General features: G+C 46.0%; 1 protein-coding gene across 9 annotated transcripts in view; it reads right to left on the reverse strand.

Annotated features, from left to right (window-relative positions):
• ST7 (suppression of tumorigenicity 7) overlaps window positions 1-17778 on the reverse strand; it is a 240173-nt gene that overhangs the window by 41781 nt on the left and 180614 nt on the right. For 8 of the 9 annotated variants that reach the window (XM_063927225.1, XM_063927224.1, XM_063927229.1 and 5 more), the window contains 2 exons: window positions 4411-4570; window positions 3145-3199 (listed from right to left, as the gene is read on the reverse strand). In XM_063927225.1, the coding sequence (XP_063783295.1) occupies window positions 3145-3199; window positions 4411-4570 (215 nt within the window). Of the gene's footprint in view, window positions 1-2183; window positions 2271-3144; window positions 3200-4410; window positions 4571-17778 lie in introns of those variants that run through there. The other variant, XM_063927232.1, reaches the window with a different exon arrangement.

Here is a 17778-nt window from a genome sequence, read left to right on the forward strand (position 1 = left end):
TAAATGTCAGAAGCTGCCGTCTTGTCGGAAAGACGGCAGCGTCCAACAGGTTTAGGTCTGAAGGGGTTCTGACCTATTCAATGCCGGCTGATTTTTTCTGACAAGTCAGGAATTCCAGACTTGTCGGAAACCACGTGGATCGTCGGAATAGCCTTGGATCCACGTGCTTTTGTCAGAAACACGGCCAAATCCGACAGGTTTTGGCCCCGTTTCCGACAATCTCAATCCGAGTTTACAAAAAGTTGGATTGAGAAGATGAGACGGGGGAGCGGGGACATGTTAGGAGGAAGAGAAGGCGGGCAGGTGAGGAGAACGGGAAAGGATCCGACAAGCATTGAATATACCCATGTAAGTTATTTTATCAAGTGGATGCAGACTCAGAATGTCCCAGTGTGCTTTTGTGACTTAGCCAGCCAGGTGTTGTATGCACAGTTGCATTGAAGACTGGCTGCTCAGATGGTAAATGAGGCTTTACCGATGCCATGCAGCTGTGTAATACTCTGATGCTCTAATAGGATATTGCAGCCATAATACATTTTCTATTGCCAAGATGAGAGACAAAAGAAATCTGTGTAATTGCAGCATAATAGTAAATAGAGGCCTTTCAGTTGATCGCTGAAATATAATTACTGCATGTAATTACTAGTTGGGTTTTGTCTTGTAATCATCATAAACAAGCATGGTAGGGGAATGAGGAGGATTGTAATATGTATTCTCTCTCTGTCTATTGGTATCTTTCCTTCTCTATACAAGCATGCAGTGATTACTCCTATTCTGAAAAAACAAAACTCTGACCCTAACTCTCTCTCAAACTACCGTCCCATCTCTCAGCTCCCATGCCCCTCCAAGCTACTTGAGCGACTTGCCTACACTCGCCTCACACACTTTCTTAACTCACACAGCCTACTGGACCCACTTCAGTCAGGATTTCGTGCCCAACACTCCACAGAGACAGCACTGACTAAGGTAGTGAATGATTTGGTCACTGCTAAATCTAAAGGACATTACTCTCTACTTATTCTCCTTGATCTCTCTGCTGCTTTTGACACTGTTTACCACTCTCTTCTCATACATAGAAACACTACAATCCCTAGGGATTCAGGACACAGCCCTTTCTTGGTTCTCATCCTACCTATCTAATCGCTCCTTCAGTGTTTGTTTCTCTGATTCCACCTCCTCTTCGCTACCTCTCTCAGTTGGAGTACCGCAATGCTCAGTCTTCGGTCCTCTGCTTTTCTCAATCTATACCACATCTCTTGGCAAACTAATCAACTCTTTTGGATTTCAGTACCATCTGTAGGCGGATGATTCTCAAATCTACCTATCCTCCCCTGATTTGTCACCATCTGTATTGGGCCGTGTCACTGAATGCCTTTCTGCCATTTCATCTTGGATGACATCTCACCACCTCAAACTTAATATTTCTAAAACAGAATTAATTATATTTCCACCGGCCAATAGTAATTTACAACCTGATATCTCTATCACTGTTGAGAACTCAGCAATCACCCCTACCCCAGAAGCTCGCTGCCTAGGTGTCATTCTTAACTCTGAACTGTCCTTTGTTCCCCACATTCAATCTGTCTCAAGATCATGTTACATACATCTAAGAAACATATCCAAAATACGACCATATCTTACACAAGACACAGCAAAAATTCTAATCCATTCTCCTATTATCTCCCGCATTGATTATTGTAATACAGGTTGAGTATCCCATATCCAAATATTCCGAAATACGGAATATTCCGAAATACGGACTTTTTTGAGTGAGAGTGAGATAGTGAAACCTTTGTTTTTTGATGACTCAATGTACACAAACTTTGTTTAATACACAAAGTTATTAAAAATATTGTATTAAATGACCTTCAGGCTGTGTGTATAAGGTGTATGTGAAACATAAATGAATTCTGTGAATGTACATACACTTTGTTTAATACACAAAGTTATAAAAAATATTGGCTAAAATGACCTTCAGGCTGTGTGTATAAGGTGTATATGAAACATAAATGCATTCTGTGCTTAGACTTAGGTCCCATCACCACGATATCTCATTATGGTATGCAATTATTCCAAAATACGGAAAAATCCGATATCCAAAATACCTCTGGTCCCAAGCATTTTGGATAAGGGATACTCAACCTGTAGTCTCCTGACCGGTCTTCCCAAACATAGGCTCTCACCATTACAATCCATTTTGAATGCAGCTGCGAGGCTAATCTTCCTCGCTAGATGTTCATCGTCTGCAGATCCGCTCTGTCAGTCCCTCCACTGGTTACCAGTATTCTACCGTATTAAATATAAAATACTTTTACTGACATACAAGGCTATTAACCAAACATACATCTCTTCACTCATCTCAAAATATCTCCCTACCTGACCTCTCCGTTCTGCACAAGATCTACGTCTCTCATCCACACGCATTACTTGTTCACACTCAAAATTACAGGACTTTATCCAGGCTTCACCCACTCTGTGGAATGCCCTCCCACGCACAATAAGACTCGCCTCTAGTCTCCAAACCTTTAAACGTTCTCTGAAAACTCACCTCTTCAGACAAGCCAATCAAATTCCAGACCCACCCACATAACCTTCAGTGCTTCCCTATCTAATTACATCCTCTCTGTACAGTATACATAACATCACATATTTTGTCTCTTTACTCTCACACCCTCCTGACACTTGGCCAACATTGCGGGGTGATCATATCATACAACCCATTAAGAACCTAGCAATCTGGTGGACCATTATGCAATAGGTAGCATCTATCCTTGTGTATCAATGCCTATTTCCCTATAGATTGTAAGCTTGCGAGCAGGGCCTTCCTACCTCTATGTCTGTCTGTTTTTACCCAGTTTTGTTCTATTACTGTTGTTCTAATTGTAAAGCGCAACGGAATATGCTGCGCTATATAAGAAACTGTTAATAAATAAATAAATAATAAATAAATAATATATGGGCAGTATGATTTGTAGGATTTTCTAAAGCAGTAGGTCTAAAGTATGTATGGCTGGCTGTATGCAGTGTCTGTACAGTAAGCCATATACTTTAGGAAATCCCTCTAACAAAGTCACACAGAAAAGAATATAGGGTGTGACAATATGCATGTTTATGGTACCCTGCTAAATTCCTTACACAACATACCTGTTATACTCCGCACCACGAAACAAGTTTAATGGATTTCGCCAGACTTTACATTCTGTGACAGTGAAACAAAATACCACAGGTTAAAGACAAATAAAAATTATCATCTAATGCAGAGGTTCTCAAACACGGTCCTCAAGGCAACCCAACGTTCCAGGTTTTAGGTACATCCATGGCTCAGCACTGACGGGTAAACCAAATTGACTGAGGAGCTAATTAAGTCACCTGTGGCCAAGCATGGATAAACTTAAAACCTGGACCATTGGGGTGGCTTGAGGACCGCGTTTGAGAACCTCTGATCTAAGAGATTCATTACACGGAAGGTATAAAACATTTCTAGGCAGAAAGAATCCATGTAGAGACTGGGACTTATCACTGGTAAGAGCCAGGACATGCCAGTCCTTTGTGTCATTGCACTGTCCACTAGGTGGCCACACGGCAGGTTTTCAGATTGCTTAGCTACTGCTTCATATACCATATTATTCTATGTATAGTGTATTATAATGTGATGTATATATACTAAGTAATCTAGAATACATCTACAGGACAAGAGAGTTATATCTACTGACCTAACTGATAAATCAAGAACTAATACATCACTCACGACTAACATTCCAAGACCAAATCATATTAGATTAAGATGATGTTATCTTGTCAGGCAAATACCTTGTAAGAGTGGGAACGTAAAAAAAAAAAAATTTCCACCAAATTCTACATTTACTCTTTTTGAAATGTAATTTCTATGGTCTTCCACTAGGTAGTGCTATGGCTTCACTATGCCAGTTTACACATGAAGCCGTTATGGTCGTTCCTTTTATAGGTGTTCACAATTTCTGTAGTTTCAAGTTGATTTTGTATATCTTTATAATCACAGTGTATACAAATACACTATGCAAATTAATGATTTTCATAAAGATGCATATTAACAGCATTTAAACACAAGTTATTTTCCTAGATTTTTATTTATGTCTAAATCAAGAAGCAAAGCATGGAAAACAAAGGCATGATATATACATAAAATGCGAGAGAAAGTTTGCAGAATACATTTCTCACAAAAAAGGCACGCAGGATGTATTCACAGGACATTAAAAAGTGTTAAAGCTTTTCATTCTCGAACAAATGATTATTAAAGTAAAAACTTAAAGCACTTCAAAAAGTTTTGCAAACACCACATTATACACACATACACACCCCCAACTGAAAACACTTCAAGACATATGACAGTTCAGGCATAAGTATTTTCTACAGAGATGAAGGGAATTGTACCTGAAACGCTTTGTCGACTTGAATCCGCATCCCCGTTACTCGTGTTTGTGCTACTTGGTGTACTGTTATCAATACCTCCCAAAAGAGGGCGCAGGTGACTTACAGAGACTTGTTCAATAAATGATGTTCCGTACTTCCGAAAATACCACCATTCAAATATCTGAAAACCAGGCAACAAATTATATATGGAAAAAAAAATATTTGACAAGTGAAAACAACCTCCAATAAAGATGATGCAGATTAATACTGTATAAACGGATCCACTATTATTTAACTGTTTATTGCTGTGGAAATACAGAAATATGCATATCTGTGTTATTCAAAATAAGAATTTACTTACCGATAATTCTATTTCTCGGAGTCCGTAGTGGATGCTGGGGTTCCTGAAAGGACCATGGGGAATAGCGGCTCCGCAGGAGACAGGGCACAAAAAGTAAAGCTTTCCGATCAGGTGGTGTGCACAGGCTCCTCCCCCTATGACCCTCCTCCAAGCCTCAGTTAGGTACTGTGCCCGGACGAGCGTACACAATAAGGGAGGAATTTTGAATCCCGGGTAAGACTCATACCAGCCACACCAATCACACCGTACAACTTGTGATCAAACCCAGTTAACAGTATGATAACAGAGGAGCCTCTGAAAGATGGCTTCCTAAACAATAACCCGAATTAGTTAACAATAACTATGTACAATTATTGCAGATAATCCGCACTTGGGATGGGCGCCCAGCATCCACTACGGACTCCGAGAAATAGAATTATCGGTAAGTAAATTCTTATTTTCTCTATCGTCCTAGTGGATGCTGGGGTTCCTGAAAGGACCATGGGGATTATACCAAAGCTCCCAAACGGGCGGGAGAGTGCGGATGACTCTGCAGCACCGAATGAGAGAACTCCAGGTCCTCCTTAGCCAGAGTATCAAATTTGTAAAATTTTACAAACGTGTTCTCCCCTGACCACGTAGCTGCTCGGCAAAGTTGTAATGCCGAGACCCCTCGGGCAGCCGCCCAAGATGAGCCCACCTTTCTTGTGGAGTGGGCCTTTACAGATTTAGGCTGTGGCAGGCCTGCCACAGAATGTGCAAGTTGGATTGTGCTACAGATCCAACGAGCAATCGTCTGCTTAGACGCAGGAGCACCCATCTTGTTGGGTGCATACAAGATAAACAACGAGTCAGATTTTCTGACTCCAGCTGTCCTTGCAATATATATTTTTAATGCTCTGACAACGTCCAGTAACTTGGAGTCCTCCAAGTCACTTGTAGCCGCAGGCACTACAATAGGCTGGTTCAGATGAAATGCTGACACCACCTTATGGAGAAAATGCGGACGAGTCCGCAGTTCTGCCCTGTCCGAATGGAAAATCAGATATGGGCTTTTGTAAGATAAAGCTGCCAGTTCTGACACTCTCCTGGCCGAAGCCAGGGCTAGTAACATGGTCACTTTCCATGTGAGATATTTTAAATCCACCTTTTTTAGTGGTTCAAACCAATGAGATTTTAGAAATTCCAAAACCACATTGAGATCCCACGGTGCCACTGGAGGCACCACAGGAGGCTGTATATGCAGCACTCCCTTAACAAAAGTCTGGACTTCAGGAACTGAAGCCAATTCTTTTTGAAAGAAAATCGACAGGGCCGAAATTTGAACCTTAATAGATCCCAATTTGAGACCCATAGACAATCCTGATTGCAGGAAATGTAGGAATCGACCCAGTTGAAATTCCTCCGTCGGAGCACTCCGATCCTCGCACCACGCAACATATCTTCGCCAAATGCGGTGATAGTGTTGCACGGTTACTTCCTTCCTTGCTTTAATCAAAGTAGGAATGACTTCTTCCGGCATGCCTTTTTCCTTTAGGATCCGGCGTTCAACCGCCATGCCGTCAAACGCAGCCGCGGTAAGTCTTGAAACAGACAGGGACCCTGCTGAAGCAAGTCCCTCCTTAGAGGTAGAGGCCACGGATCTTCCGTGATCATCTCTTGAAGTTCCGGGTACCAAGTCCTTCTTGGCCAATCCGGAACCACTAGTATCGTTCTTACGCCTCTTTGCCGTATAATTCTCAATACTTTTGGTATGAGAGGCAGAGGAGGAAACACATACACCGACTGGTACACCCAAGGCGTTACCAGCGCGTCCACAGCTATTGCCTGCGGATCTCTTGACCTGGCGCAATACCTGTCCAGTTTTTTGTTGAGGCGAGACGCCATCATGTCCACCATTGGTCTTTCCCAACGGGTTACCAGCATGTGGAAGACTTCCGGATGAAGTCCCCACTCTCCCGGGTGAAGGTCGTGTCTGCTGAGGAAGTCTGCTTCCCAGTTGTCCACTCCCGGGATGAACACTGCTGACAGTGCTATCACATGATTCTCTGCCCAGCGAAGAATCCTTGCAGCTTCTGCCATTGCACTCCTGCTTCTTGTGCCGCCCTGTCTGTTTACATGGGCGACTGCCGTGATGTTGTCCGACTGGATCAACACCGGTTTTCCTTGAAGCAGAGGTTCTGCCTGGCTTAGAGCATTGTAGATTGCTCTTAGTTCCAGAATGTTTATGTGAAGAGACGTTTCCAGGCTCGTCCACACTCCCTGGAAGTTTCTTCCTTGTGTGACTGCTCCCCAGCCTCTCAGGCTGGCGTCCGTGGTCACCAGGATCCAATCCTGTATGCCGAATCTGCGGCCCTCCAATAGATGAGCACTCTGCAACCACCACAGAAGAGATACCCTTGTCCTTGGAGACAGGGTTATCCGCTGGTGCATCTGAAGATGCGACCCTGACCATTTGTCCAACAGATCCCTCTGGAAAATTCGTGCATGGAATCTGCCGAATGGAATTGCTTCGTAAGAAGCCACCATTTTTCCCAGGACTCTTGTGCATTGATGTACAGACACCTTTCCTGGTTTTAGGAGGTTCCTGACAAGCTCGGATAACTCCTTGGCTTTTTCCTCCGGGAGAAAAACCTTTTTCTGAACCGTGTCCAGAATCATCCCTAGGAACAGCAGACGAGTTGTCGGCATTAACTGGGATTTTGGAATATTCAGAATCCAGCCGTGCTGTTTTAGCACTTCTTGAGACAGTGCTAATCCCATCTCTAGCTGTTCTCTGGACCTTGCCCTTATTAGGAGATCGTCCAAGTATGGGATAATTAATACGCCTTTTCTTCGAAGAAGAATCATCATCTCGGCCATTACCTTTGTAAAGACCCGAGGTGCCGTGGACAATCCGAACGGCAGCGTCTGAAACTGATAGTGACAGTTTTGTACAACGAACCTGAGGTACCCCTGGTGTGAGGGGTAAATTGGAACGTGGAGGTACGCATCCTTGATGTCCAAGGACACCATAAAGTCCCCTTCTTCCAGGTTCGCTATCACTGCTCTGAGTGACTCCATTTTGAACTTGAACTTCTTTATGTACAGGTTCAAGGACTTCAGATTTAGAATAGGTCTTACCGAGCCGTCCGGCTTCGGTACCACAAATAGAGTGGAATAATACCCCTTTCCCTGTTGTAGAAGAGGTACCTTGACTATCACCTGCTGAGAGTACAGCTTGTGAATGGCTTCCAAAACCGTCTCCCTTTCGGAGGGGGACGTTGGTAAAGCAGACTTCAGGAAACGGCGAGGCGGATCTGTCTCTAGTTCCAACCTGTACCCCTGAGATATTATCTGCAGGATCCAGGGATCTACCTGCGAGTGAGCCCACTGCGCGCTGAAATTCTTGAGACGACCGCCCACCGCCCCCGAGTCCGCTTGAGAAGCCCCAGCGTCATGCTGAGGCTTTTGTAGAAGCGGGGTCTTTTTCTGTTGGGGAGTAGCTTGAGGTAAAAAGGTGGATTTCCCGGCTGTAGCCGTGGCCACCAAATCTGATAGACCGACTCCAAATAACTCCTCCCCTTTATACGGCAAAACTTCCATATGCCGTTTTGAGTCCGCATCGCCTGACCACTGTCGCGTCCATAAACTTCTTCTGGCCGAAATGGACATAGCACTTACCCGTGATGCCAGTGTGCAGATATCCCTCTGTGCATCACGCATATAAAGAAATGCATCCTTTATTTGCTCTAAAGACAGTAAAACATTGTCCCTATCCAGGGTATCAATATTTTCAATCAGGGACTCTGACCAAGCTACTCCAGCACTGCACATCCAGGCTGTCGCTATAGCTGGTCGTAGTATAACACCTGTATGTGTGTATATACTTTTTTGGATATTTTCCATCCTCCTATCTGCTGGATCTTTAAGTGCGGCCGTCTCAGGAGAGGGTAACGCCACTTGTTTAGATAAGCGTGTGAGCGCCTTGTCCACCCTAGGAGGTGTTTCCCAGCGCGCCCTAACCTCTGGCGGGAAAGGGTATAAAGCCAATAACTTCTTTGAAATTAGCATCTTTTTATCGGGGGCAACCCACGCTTCATCACATACATCATTTAGTTCTTCTGATTCAGGAAAAACTATAGGTAGTTTTTTCACACCCCACATAATACCCTGTTTAGTGGTACCTGTAGTATCAGCTAAATGTAACGCCTCCTTCATTGCCAAAATCATATAACGTGTGGCCCTACTGGAAAATACGGTTGATTCGTCACCGTCGCCACTGGAATCAGTGCCTGTGTCTGGGTCTGTGTCGACCGACTGAGGCAAAGGGCGTTTTACAGCCCCTGACGGTGTTTGAGGCGCCTGGACAGGCACTAACTGATTGTCCGGCCGTCTCATGTCGTCAAACGACTGCTTTAGTGTGTTGACACTATCCCGTAATTCCATAAATAAAGGCATCCATTCTGGTGTCGACCCCCTAGGAGGTGACATCCCCATATTTGGCAATTGCTCCGCCTCCACACCAATATCGTCCTCATACATGTCGACACACGTACCGACACACAGCAGACACACAGGGAATGCTCTTAACGAAGACAGGACCCCACTAGCCCTTTGGGGAGACAGAGGGAGAGTTTGCCAGCACACACCAAAAGCGCTATATATGACAGGGATAGCCTTATAATAAGTGCTCCCTGTATAGCTGCTTTTATAATATAATTTTTGCCACTATTTTGCCCCCCCTCTCTTGTTTTACCCTGTTTCTGTAGTGCAGTGCAGGGGAGAGACCTGGGAGCCGTCCTGACCAGCGGAGCTGTGTAAGGAAAATGGCGCTGTGTGCTGAGGAGATAGGCCCCGCCCCTTTTTCGGCGGGCTCGTCTCCCGCTCTTTAGTGTATTCTGGCAGGGGTTAAATATCTCCATATAGCCCCCGGAGGCTATATGTGAGGTATTTTTTAGCCAAATAGGTTTTCATTTGCCTCCCAGGGCGCTCCCCTCCCAGCGCCCTGCACCCTCAGTGACTGCCGTGTGAAGTGTGCTGAGAGGAAAATGGCGCACAGCTGCAGTGCTGTGCGCTACCTTTAGAAGACTGAGGAGTCTTCTGCCGCCGATTCTGGACCTCTTCATGTTTCAGCATCTGCAAGGGGGCCGGCGGCGAGGCTCCGGTGACCATCCAGGCTGTACCTGTGATCGTCCCTCTGGAGCTGATGTCCAGTAGCCAAGAAGCCAATCCATCCTGCACGCAGGTGAGTTCACTTCTTCTCCCCTAAGTCCCTCGTTGCAGTGATCCTGTTGCCAGCAGGACTCACTGTAAAATAAAAAACCTAAGCTAAACTTTCTCTAAGCAGCTCTTTAGGAGAGCCACCTAGATTGCACCCTTCTCGGCCGGGCACAAAAATCTAACTGAGGCTTGGAGGAGGGTCATAGGGGGAGGAGCCAGTGCACACCACCTGATCGGAAAGCTTTACTTTTTGTGCCCTGTCTCCTGCGGAGCCGCTATTCCCCATGGTCCTTTCAGGAACCCCAGCATCCACTAGGACGATAGAGAAAAGGACTTTCCTCACAAGTCTAGGGGGTCTATGTAATAAGGGTCTACGTACTAAGGGGGGGGGGGGGTGTTTACACACGGTGCGATATTTACTTAATTTCTAAGCAATCTATCTAGATTGCTTAGAAATTAGGAAAAAAATCACTCCGTGTGTAGTGGTGCCGGCGACAGCGATGCGCGGCCCCGCGCGTCGCCATTGTCGGCTCTAGAATGGGCATGCATGCATGCCCAATCTAGTGAGATCGCTCACGTCACTGAGTGAAGTGAGCTTTTTTTTTTTTCCCCTCCCTCGCTCAGCACACAGCGCACACATCGCGCTGATCTAGATTGCTCAGCACACATCTCCAGGACAAATCTCTCCGTGTGTAGGAGGCCTAGACTTGCAGAGAGATAACGTGGATGGAGATAAAGTACCAGCCAAACAGCTCCCGTCATTTTTCAAACACAGCCTGTAACACGGCAGTTAGATGCTTCCTGGCTTTATAGCCATTATTTCCTGTTTCAAAGGAATACCATTGGTGTGTCTGTCGGAAATAAACAATCTCTAGAGCTGCAGAATAAAGGGGAAGAAATCCCAGTGCTGAGCGCAGTTGTAGAAATGTATGTCTAACTGTATGACTGCACCCTTTTAGATAATAGGATTTTTTAAAACAGTTTTTATGATCCATGGAAAGTGTATTGATTGGCAAAGTACCTTGTTAAGGAGTGTGGTAGAAAACATTGACGTTCAGACTGCCGACGTACACCATGTCAATATCAGAATGTTCACATGGTCTGACCAATGACATCCGGTATGTCAACGTGTCCAATGTTAACACTGTGACTGTCAACAGACCGCATGTTGACTACGAGGTTTCCCATGGGTAGAGGCGTCACTAGGGTAGGGCGAGAGGGGCACGTGCCCTGGGCGCCTTGGCAGGCCCAGGAGAGGGGGGCGCCGCCGGCGGCCAGGGCATCATGCCCCACTCGCCCCCGTCACGCCGAAATGTGAGGGGAGGAGAGCGCAGCGTCTCTCCCTCACCGCCGCTGCCAGCACTAGCAACGCTGCCAGCAGCGCTGCTGTGTCCGGTCTCCGGCGGCATTAGGCAATCAGAGCTTGCAGACCGGCTCCTGATTGACTGGAGGAGGAAGCACAGTGGGGCATGTAACTGGCACAGTGGGGCATGTAACTGGCACAGTGGGGCATGTATCCGGCACTGTGGGGCATGTATCCGGCACTGTGGGGCATGTATCCGGCACTGTGGGGCATGTATCCGGCACAGTGGGGCATGTATCCGGCACAGTGGGGCATGTATCCGGCACAGTGGGGCATGTATCCGGCACAGTGGGGCATGTATCCGGCACAGTGGGGCTTTGTATCCGGCACAGTGGGGCTTTGTATCCGGCACAGTGGGGCTTTGTATCCGGCACAGTGGGGCAATGTAACCGGCACTGTGGGGCATGTATCTGGCACTGTGGGGCATGTATCTGGCACTGTGGGGCAATGTAACCGGCACTGTGGGGCATGTAACCGGCACTGTGGGGCAATGTAACCGGCACTGTGGGGCAATGTAACTGGCACTGTGGGCCATTTTCAGTGACCACACCCCTTCTGGAGCGTGGCCACACCCCTTCTGGTGTGTAGCCACACCCATTTTTTGGCGGGCGCACATTCTTCTTTTGGTGTTTTTTTTTTTTTGGGGGGGGGGGGGCGTCATTTTCCATCTTGCCCTGGGCTCCAAAAACCCTAGTTACGCCTCTGCCCATGGGGCTGACACTAAAATCTGGCAAAATCAAGTGTGCCTTGGTAAGGGATGCCAATTGTGGACACAATAACTAATAGCACACTCATTAAGCCTTTGAGTAATCCAGTATTTTTGGAGTTTCATAGAGATGTATTCCATACTATTCGTGAACTACTTCTCCCAGCAGCCCTTGCGCCTCCCAGCACCCCCTGGTGCCTCCAAGGAGCCCCCTCCCCAGTCTGAAAATGTTGGGGAGACCACCGGGAGCCGCTTAGACCACAAGAGACCTAAGGAACAGGTAAGTATATGTAATTATTGATTTTTTACATGCCGCAGGGTTTTCAGTGCTGAAAACCCCACAACCACTTTTTTTTATTGGATACCGCAGATATCGGACACACGCATACCCACAATAATCCATAACTGGGTGTGAGATACTGTAAGCAAGGTATTTTTTACCTTGCTAAACCTCACTCCAATTGAATCTGCCCCAAAGGATTTACACAGGTTCTGGGACTGAGTAAAACCAGATGAGATGCAGGCTTGGATTTAGCCAGCCACAGAACATATGTAAATAATAGATACCCAGATTAAAGCGATATCATGGCAAGCCTAATTAAAGGGCTCTGTGAGCTGAAGAGTTCATATACCGTATTGAACATCATGGAGTATGTATCCTTTTAACCAGCATTAATAGTGTAGCATATGTACGTCCAAACCATTTTGTATGCTATGATATTCCAAGCTAATATGATATACTGGAGCTAATAATCCTCATCTTGTTTCAAGAAACATCTACATCTGCTTGTATTTTATAACTACCAGAGTAGCACCAAACATTATTCATTTCTTGGCTGTCTTTCGGTTGAACCCAGTGTCTCAAACCCTTCCCTTTGCTACTTTCCAAGCGCAGCAATGGTTTACAGTGCATCAGGAAAGTATTCACAGCGCTTCACTTTTTCCACATTTTGTTATGTTACAGTCGTATTCCAAAGTGGAATAAATTATTTTTTCCCCTCAAAATTCTACATACAATACCCCATAATGACAATGTGAAAAAATAGGATTTTGGTACCTACCAGGTAAATCCTTTTCTTTGAATCCATAGGGGGCACTGGAGTACTCTTGGGATATGGACGGCTTCCACCGGAAGAAGGCACTGAATAAATTAATTTTTGAGACTACTCCTCCCCTCCATATCCTGCAGCACTTCAGTGTTTTTTACTGAGCCGAACAGGATCGATAGAGAGATTGACAAAAGGAGAATTACATATAGTCTCACAGACAACAATAAAGTTGACACAACGTAACAGACAACTAAACAGTTGACACCATAACTGATTAACCCTTGTTAAATTTAAACCAGTCGTGAAAGTGTGTTACCATAAGAACCACTGGACTCCTAAAACAGGTAAACTGCTCTGGGTGGGCGTCCAGTGCCCCCTATGGATTCAAAGAAAAGGATTTACCTGGTAGGTACCAAAATCCTATTTTCTTTTTCATCCACTAGGGGTCACTGGAGTACTCTTGGGATGTACCAAAGTCTCCTCCGTGGCGGGAGAGCTGTTTGGCACCTGTAACACTAAACGGCCAAAGCTAGATGCTGCTGCCGCGAACGTATCAAACTTGTAAAAGCGCACAAACGTGTGCACTGACGACCAAGTAGCCGCACGGCAAAGCTGTGTCGTAGAAGCCCCACGACTCGCTGCCCATGACGTCCCCACAGAACGTGTGGAATGAGCTGTTACTGAAGTAGGTGGCTGTAACTTAGCATAAAGGTAAGCCTGACGTATAGTCAGTTTGATCCATCTGGATAAGGTCTGCTTAGAGGCTGGCCAACCCCTCTTAGCTGCGTCATAGAGAACAAACAACGTATCTGTCTTACGCACAGTAGACGTTCGGGAAACATAGATGCGCAATGCGCGAACCACATCCAACGTTCCAGAATCTCCTGTTAACACAGGAACTACTATTGGTTGATTGATGTGAAAAGACGACACTACCTTTGGTAGAAAAGCGGGATTCGTCCGAAGTTCCGCTCTGTCATCATGAAAAATTAAATACGGTGACTTGCATGACAAGGCACCCAAATCTGAAACACGCTTAGCCGAAGCTAAGGCTAAAAGAAAAATCGTTTTCCAAGTGAGAAATTTAATATCCACTTGTTGTAAGGGTTCAAAGTAATCGGACTGTAAGAAATCTAAAACCAGATTCAAGTCCCATGGTGCTGTAGGTGGAATGAAAGGAGGCTGTATCCTCTTTACACCCTGTAGAAACGTATGTATTGACTGCAACGAGGCCAATTTCCTTTGAAAATAAATTGACAACGCAGATACCTGCACCTTTAGTGTGGAAAGACGTAGTCCTCCATCTAACCCCATTTGTAAAAATAACAAAAGACGGGATAATTTAAAAGACGATGTCGGAAATTTCCGAGCTTCACACCAACCTATATAAGTACGCCAAATTCTATAATAATGAGCTGCCGTAACCGGCTTCCTAGCTCGTACCATGGTTGGTATAACAGACTCAGGAATGCCCTCTTTCCTTAAGATGGCCTTTTCAACAGCCACCCCGTCAAACGCAGCCGCGCTAAATCGGGGTAAAGGAACGGACCCTGTTGTAACAGGTCCGGACGTAGTGGGAGTGGCCACGGATCGTCTGCGAGTAACCCGAGGAGATCCGAGAACCAAGCCCTCCGAGGCCAATGAGGCGCTATTAGAATGACTGTGACGAACCCTCTCTTGATCCGTTTTAGCACCAACGGGAGCAGCGGAAACGGTGGAAACAGATACACAAGGCTGTATGGCCACGTGGCTGTGAGAGCATCCACCGCCACTGCCCCTGGATCTCTTGTTCTGGACACATATCTTGACACCTGATGATTGTGGCGGGATGCCATTAGATCCACCTGAGGGTAACCCCACTTCTGGATCAACATCTGAAATACTTCTGGATTCAATGCCCACTCTCCTGGATGAAAATCCCGACGACTGAGAAAATCTGCCTCCCAGTTGTCCACTCCAGGAATGAACACTGCCGATAATATCACCTGGTGATATTCGGCCCATCTGAGGATCCGAGCTACTTCCCGCATAGCCATGCGGCTTCTCGTTCCTCCTTGTTTGTTTATATATGCGACTGCCGTCGCGTTGTCTGACTGCACCTGAACAGTCTGAAAACGAAACATGTACACCGCTTGTCTTAGAGCATTGTAAATCGCCCTGAGTTCCAGAACATTTATGGATAGCGATCTTTCGTGATCCGCCCAGAGGCCCTGGAGCCGATAACTCTGAACTACAGCTCCCCAACCTCTGAGACTTGCGTCTGTTGTCAGAATTATCCAATTCGCGACGCCGAATCGTCTCCCTGCAGATAGATTGTGTATTTTTAACCACCAGAGAAGAGACACCCTGACTTGTGGTGACAACCTCACCCTGTGGTGCAGCTGCAGATGTGATCCCGACCACTGTGCTAACACCTCCAGTTGAAACGGACGTGAGTGAAATCTTCCGAACTGAAGTGCTTCGAAAGCCGCCACCATTGTGCCTAGAAGGCGAATGCACAAATGTACTGAGACTGTGCGTGGCTTGAGCACTAATTGCACCAGATGACGAATGCCCTGTACTTTCTGTTGTGGCAGGTAAACCCTTTGTTTTACTGTATCGAGAATCATCCCTAGGAATTGAAGTCGTTGACACGGAATTAGATGTGATTTCTTTAAACTGACTATCCAACCGTGCTGAACTAGTACATTGTACGTTAGTAAGGCATGTTGGAGAAGCAATTGTTGAGACGGAGCCTTTATGAGTAGATCGTCTAAATACGGAACAATTATTACCCCTAGGGACCTGAGATGAGCTGTCATCACGGACATTACCTTGGTGAATACCCGAGGCGCTGATGAGAGGCCAAACGGTAGAGCCTGAAATTGGTAATGGTCTCGTCTTATCGCAAACCTTAAGAACTCTGGTGAGGTGGCCAAATCGGAATGTGCAAATACGCATCCTTGAGATCTAGTGCAATCATGAATTCCTGTGGCTCTAACCCTGCAATTACTGACCTGAGAGATTCCATCTTGAATCTGTGGTAAGTGACGTAATGATTGAGATTTTTTAGGTTCAATATTGGCCTGACTGAGCCATCTGGTTTTGGTACCAGAAACAGACTGGAATAATAACCCTGCCCCTGTTCCTGCACAGGGACCGGAATTATCACTGCAGCATTCAGCAGAGACTGAATGGCAACCTGCAGAACTGCTTTCTTGTCGTCCGACACAGGCAGTCCTGTCGTGAAAAATCTTCCTGTCGGAAGATAATCGAACTCTATTTTGTAACCCTCTAATACTAAATTGCGGATCCACCCATCTGTGGACGTCTGCAGCCACGCCCCCTGAAAGCTCTGAAGGCGTGCTCCCACAATTGGAGATCCGAGATGGGCTGGGAGCCCGTCATGCCACTGGTTTGTTAGTGGTCTTGGTGTCTTGACGACGTGCATTGGATTGTCGGGCACTACGTCCCCGACCTCTTCTGCCCGGCGTGACTGCTCCTCCCTGCCCACGAAAGGGCTGAGTTCTAAAGGATTTGAACGCCGGACCAGAATATTTCCGTTTAGGTATAGTTGTAGGCGATGGAAGAAAAACAGACTTCCCTCCAGTAGCCTCAGAAATCCATTTGTCCAATTCAGGACCAAAAAGTTTCTCGCCATCATAAGGCAATGCCTCTATACCTTTTTTAACCTCCGTCTCCGCCTGCCACGAACGCAGCCAAAGTGCTCGTCGTACTGTGACTAGCGATGAGGACAGGCGAGAAGTAAGCTGACAGACGTCAGTAGAAGCTGTACATAGATATTCAGCAGCTTCCCAGATTTGATCCGCGAGAAGTATAAGATGATCATCTTGCAGAGCCGACTTGAGCTCTTTTATCCATACCATTAAAGCTTTAGTAACCCAAATGCCAACCAACCCAGGTCTTAACAGCACTCCAGTTGCTGTGTACATGGACCTTAGCATAGCCTCTATTTTACGATCTGCAGGGTCTTTAAGCGTAGTAGCAGTTGGGACTGGTATGGTTAACTTCCTCGTAAGTTTAGATACGGATGAATCCACCAAAGGTGGGTTCTCCCATGTAGCTGTCATGGCCTCTGGAAACGGGTAACTCGATTTAAATCTACGAGGAATAGAAAACCGTTTGTCCGGATTTTTCCGTGACTCCAGTAACATTTTATTAAGAGATTCCGAGATAGGGAAACACATCGGAGATCTCTGTCGTTTAGTAAAGACTACCTCATCATTCGTCAGTGGCTCCTCAGTTTCCGTAAACTCCAGCGACTGACGAACTGCTCTGATGAGATTGTCAATACCTGGGCTGTCAAAGTCGTCTTCTGACTGTTGTTCTATTTCGCCCTCCTCGTACTCCTGTTCAGTGAGGTCTAGTATCCCAGAGACAGGAAAATTAGTAGGAAAAGGAAACTTATCTTTTCCACTCAAGGTGGACTTATGACCAGTTTGAGACTCCCCAGGTAACTCAAATGGTCTCATCTTAAACTCAGATCTTGCCGCCTCTCTTTCTTCACGAGAGGCGGCCAGTTCTGATTGTAAACCAACTAATACATCTGCAAGTAAAGCCCATGGCGGGTCCTGAGATGCCTTTACTTCTGGAATGGAAATCGTATTTATGGCTGTATTAACAACACATGCTGTACATGTGGTGGATCCATCAGGCAACACACTCTTACAGACATGACATGACAAATGTTTCTTAGATTTTGCTGGTGTCTTACTCATTATGAAGACAG

Source organism: Pseudophryne corroboree, chromosome 6 (assembly GCF_028390025.1).
Source record: "Pseudophryne corroboree isolate aPseCor3 chromosome 6, aPseCor3.hap2, whole genome shotgun sequence".
NCBI lineage: Eukaryota > Metazoa > Chordata > Amphibia > Anura > Myobatrachidae > Pseudophryne > Pseudophryne corroboree.